The following is a 4,693-nucleotide window of genomic DNA, read 5'->3' as shown; positions in this document are numbered from 1 at the left end:
TGTGTATATGTGTGCCATATACAGGTGCCAGTTTTTGCAGCATGTTTGTTCTATGTCATTTGCAGCTTCTTTTATTTCCCAGCTTTCCCAATCTCACAGCACAACTTCCACAGCCCTTTAAAGACTGCATGAGAAGGAAGGTCCTGGGAGGCAAAGCAGATTAATTGAAGTTACTGTACTTGTTGCTTGATGATACATTCTCCTGGTGGAGATTATTAACCAGCTTTTAGAATTGTGATAGAAGTATGAAATATTTTTCTTAGATTTGAATAAGGCATATCACAACCATCAATGACCAAGTTGATCTCTTGAAACTCTAAATTAGGAAAAGTTATTAACTACAAATAAATTTTTTTAAATCAGAAATCAAACAAAATCATCTACACAAAATGTCATAATACTTATATTCAGATATCTATTAGTATAATATGTGGAAATGTATAATTAGTACAAAAGTCTAAAATAGAATCATATATATATATATATAGCTTCATAAACTCATTGTGACTTTCTACTGTTTTAATTCTTTTTTTAAAGAGTGATTAAAGCCATAATTTCCACATACCATAGCTTGAGACAATTACCTTAATTCCTTTCTAAGGAATTGTAAAAGCAATGGAAATTGGTTTTAAGAAAGAAAATCCAATTTTGTGATCCATCAGTCTTTTAAGTAAAATTTTGCTTTGCAACTTGAATTAACATCATTTTCTACAACTGTTTTACATATTTTATCAAATTAACATTTAGTGTAATTGAAAAAATATGACTTAAAGGAAGTAGTTGTTTACAACATATAATCTCCTGGTAAGATATTAGTACAACAGCACTCAGAACTGCATACATGTTCTAACTTGGCTCTGACACATCTCAACAAAACTACTGAGGACAATAATCTTGCCCAATAGTTCACATATGATGCCATTTCACTAAGATATACTGAATTATTTTATTTAGATGCAAGTTAATTTTTCTTTGTCACATATTAATAGCTATTCTATATAGTCACATATGCTTTATATGTGTGTATAAAAACATACACATATAGTCTTCTATGCATGAAAACACCAGAGGGAATTTTATTAAATTTAGTTTTTAAAAATACACTCACTTTGGCAGATATATGAGTACAAGAAGAAACTGTCTGACATCAATTCTGTAATTTTTTTAGTACTCAATAGCTATTTTAAATACTTCACTATTTTACAATTTAATGAACCTACACGTCTTTTCCAAGTTCCAAGTGCGTTCTCATGCTCATTCTGGAGACTGAGGAACTTTTCTTCCTTTCCCTTCACCTTCTCCCTTTGCAGCTCATTATCTCTTTCAAGGGTCTGCAATAAAATTAATTATCCAAAAAATAATCAATACCACATTAATGAATTTTGATGTGTTTTATGTTGCTCAGACCTTTGCGTGAAACATGCTGAAAGTGCCATACAGATCAGTGGTAATGTGCTACCTCAACAACAATTTTCATAAATTAACAGAAAGGTGCTTAGAGTTTAGCTAACAGGAAATAGGGGGAGGCTGTGATGAAGAAACGGCTATAAAAGGGTATAAAAACATTGCCATTATTCAGTTTCACTGCATAAGTTTTAATGTACTAAAAAAGTAATATAAAGTGCAGCATTGAAAAGCGTGAAATGTAGCATAATCCTGCCTAACCTACTAAAAATTTTAACTACCATAAGACGTTTTACCTGTTTATTTTAGAAATTAACCAGCTAGAAATAGAAACCCTTAAAAAACAATTCTAATTTCAAATTAATACTTTCTAGCCCGGCTTATTTAATACACCACTTAGTTACTTCATTGACCTAATGTAATAGAACCACCCTATCCCATTCTCTCAAAAAAAAAAACATAAATTAAAAAAAATAAAAATTTACATGATGTGAACAATGTGAACTGTTTTGGGGGGACTCATTCCCTATGGAGCCTAGATACGGGGGGGAGGGACCTTGGTCCTGCCTCACCTGCTCTGAGGAATGGATGGGGAGTGGGGTCAGAGGAAGGTGGGAGGAGCAGGAGGCGGGGAGAGAGAGGGAACTGGAATGGTATGTAAAATAAAAAAAGATTGTTTTAAAATAAAAAAAATACAAGATGTGAAAGCTATAAAGCATATATAAAAAGTTTAACAAATTTAAAAATAATAGCAGGGCGATGGTGGCGCATGCCTTTGATCCCAGTACTCGGGAGGCAGAGGCAGGCGATCTCTGTGAGTTCGAGGCCAGCCTGGTCTACAAGAGCTAGTTCCAGGACAGGAACCAAAAAGCTACGGAGAAACCCTATCTCGAAAATCCAAAAAAAAAAAATTAAAAAATAATAAAAATATTGTCGAGTGTTTTCTAAGATTAGGATGTTGGAACTATGAGTCACTATCACTAACATTATGAGGTCTCTTTACTATCTGTTTGTAATTAAAGCAAACCGAAAAAAAAGTATCTATATATCCAATGCATCTAGAATTTTAAGTTCATCTGTTTATTATTTATAAAGCTATGTAAACAGGGTAAAAACTTTTAGCTACACAAAACAACGTAAAAGGGAAAGGTGGAAATGGCCTTTTTGAGTTCTCCTCCCAACACTTAGCACTTTACAAGTTTCTGTGATGAGATTCTTTACACACAGCTGAGAATCTTATCACACAAACGTACTGCTCTGTAGTTTGCTCTTCTAAAAGGCAAACTATCTCTTATTCACTTCCCATACTACTAAATATAAATTCATCTCACTTAAAAGTCTTATTTTTGCCTCTGCCTCCAGAGTGCTGAGATTCAAGGCATGCACCACCATCGCCCGGCTCACTTAAAAGTCTTAAGGACGTTCTACTTAAAGAGTTCTTGGTTACATCTAGACTATCAATGTGTAAATATGTCTGTGAAATTATGACACCACATCCAATAAAAAGCATTTTGACAAGAACACTGTCCTCTGTTCCACTAGAAATTTTCAAACATCTAAATGAAGACCTATTTTGATTGCTCTACTTCAGGATAATGGGAACATTTCCACATAATGGTTACATATAATAGAGCAGTTTCTAAATATTTACAGTGTTGTATAATTAATAGGCACTTAGATTGTAACATTCTAACAAATATTTTTACAATATCTATTTATATGGCAGCATACTCTATTTTAAAAAGGGATTGATGTTTAGGAAAGAGATGAGCGAACATACTACAATCTCTATTCTATTAACAATAATTGACCAATAGCAGCATGTTCTTGAAACAGTGCATATTAGGTGTGTCAATCAATTGCTCCTGGTTCGTATCCTATCTTTAAAGACCACCTCCTTCAGGTATTTGGTTGCAGTTCTTTGGAGCCCTTCCATCCTTCCATTTACAGCTTGATTTATTATTTCCAGTGACTGCACAAGCCAGGCGATCAGTGAGGATTCCCTTCTCTCCTGCAGTCTCCTGTTTCCTAGCTCCCTTTACTTCCTTTTCCAGGTACTGCAAACTGTTGTCAGAATAAAGCAGGCAAGGATGGGAATTGTTTCTGTGATCCTCTATGGCTACTGAGAAGTTAGATTGGCTGAGTGCAGCACAACTCTGCTTTGCCAATATCTCCCCAACCTTTGCAGAAACAATTACATTTTTTCCCGATGTCCAGTTTTGCCTATGAGAAAGCTAATTCCCAAAGTATTCTCTCATTTACATCTCCTTACCTTGTGTGCACACGTGTGTATGCACAGGGAGAACAGAGGTCCACTTCAGGTGTCATCATTTCTCAGGACTTTTCGGAAGCAGCATCTCTCACTAAACTAGAGCACCAACCAGGTAGGGTAACCTGGCTCACCAGCCAATAAGCCCCAGGGATCTGCCTGACTCTGCCTCCCAGCACTCGAAAGCACACACCACCATGGCTGGCTTGTTTGTTGTTTTGTTTTACAAGACAGGATTTCTCTGTGTAGCCCTAGCTGTCCTGGAACTCTCTCTGTAGACCAGGCTGGCCTCAAACTCACCGAGATCCACCTGCCTTTGTGTGCACCACCACTGCCTGGCTCGCAGCTGCTGACTTGTTAGTGGGTGCTTAAGTCAGGACTTCCTGTTGGCATAACAAGCCCTTTACCACTTGAGCTACTTCCCAGTTTTATCCATGTGTCTACTGATTCTACTTTCTAAGCAAGTATCTCAACCTTACCTAACAACCTTTCCACTGCACTTATATTTATAGTAGCGTTTCTCTTATTCTGTGTTTATGAATTTCTAATTCTTGTCCTGTGGATTAGTAATTTTCCTTTAAGCAGTTTTCGCTTACATGGTTTTTAGACCGTGAGAGATTTTATTCAAGTGTCCAGTAATACTTAATAATCTATTTGTACTTAAGAATGATGTATTTAAAAGATGGTCAAAAGTTTGTCAAACACTGGACTTCACTGTAGGGAGTTCTGCCTGAATGATTTCTTTTGTGAAACATGACTAAAGGAACCATAATCTTCCTTTTGGGCAGGTTAGTTTGCCCGAAAGGAAACTCCCATTCTCTTTTCTGGGAATTGGAATAGATGTCCGGTATCTAGGAGAACTACAATGACTGGCTCGACTATTGAACTTATTTTCACTATATTTCCAAAAGTTTATTGATGAATAGATAGAGCAAAGGGGAGGAGAGATGAAGATAAGAAGGGTGAACAGGCAGGGGGATGGTGGCACACGCCTTTAATCCCAGCACTCGGGAGGCAGAG

General features: G+C 36.3%; 1 protein-coding gene across 1 annotated transcript in view; it reads right to left on the bottom strand.

Moving 5' to 3' along the window:
* The window catches only part of Ccdc73 (coiled-coil domain containing 73), a 126,863-nt gene that overhangs the window by 16,888 nt on the left and 105,282 nt on the right, over positions 1 to 4,693 (bottom strand). Inside the window, exon 12 of the mRNA XM_005364019.3 lies at positions 1,221 to 1,331. Coding sequence (XP_005364076.1) covers positions 1,221 to 1,331 — 111 coding nt within the window. The remainder of the gene's footprint in view (positions 1 to 1,220; positions 1,332 to 4,693) is intronic.

This window comes from Microtus ochrogaster (genome assembly GCF_000317375.1).
Source record: "Microtus ochrogaster isolate Prairie Vole_2 chromosome 14 unlocalized genomic scaffold, MicOch1.0 chr14_random_1, whole genome shotgun sequence".
In the NCBI taxonomy this organism is placed as follows: Eukaryota; Metazoa; Chordata; class Mammalia; order Rodentia; family Cricetidae; genus Microtus; species Microtus ochrogaster.
Note: the sequence above shows the minus strand (reverse complement) of the source record. Positions and strands in the feature narration are given on the sequence as shown.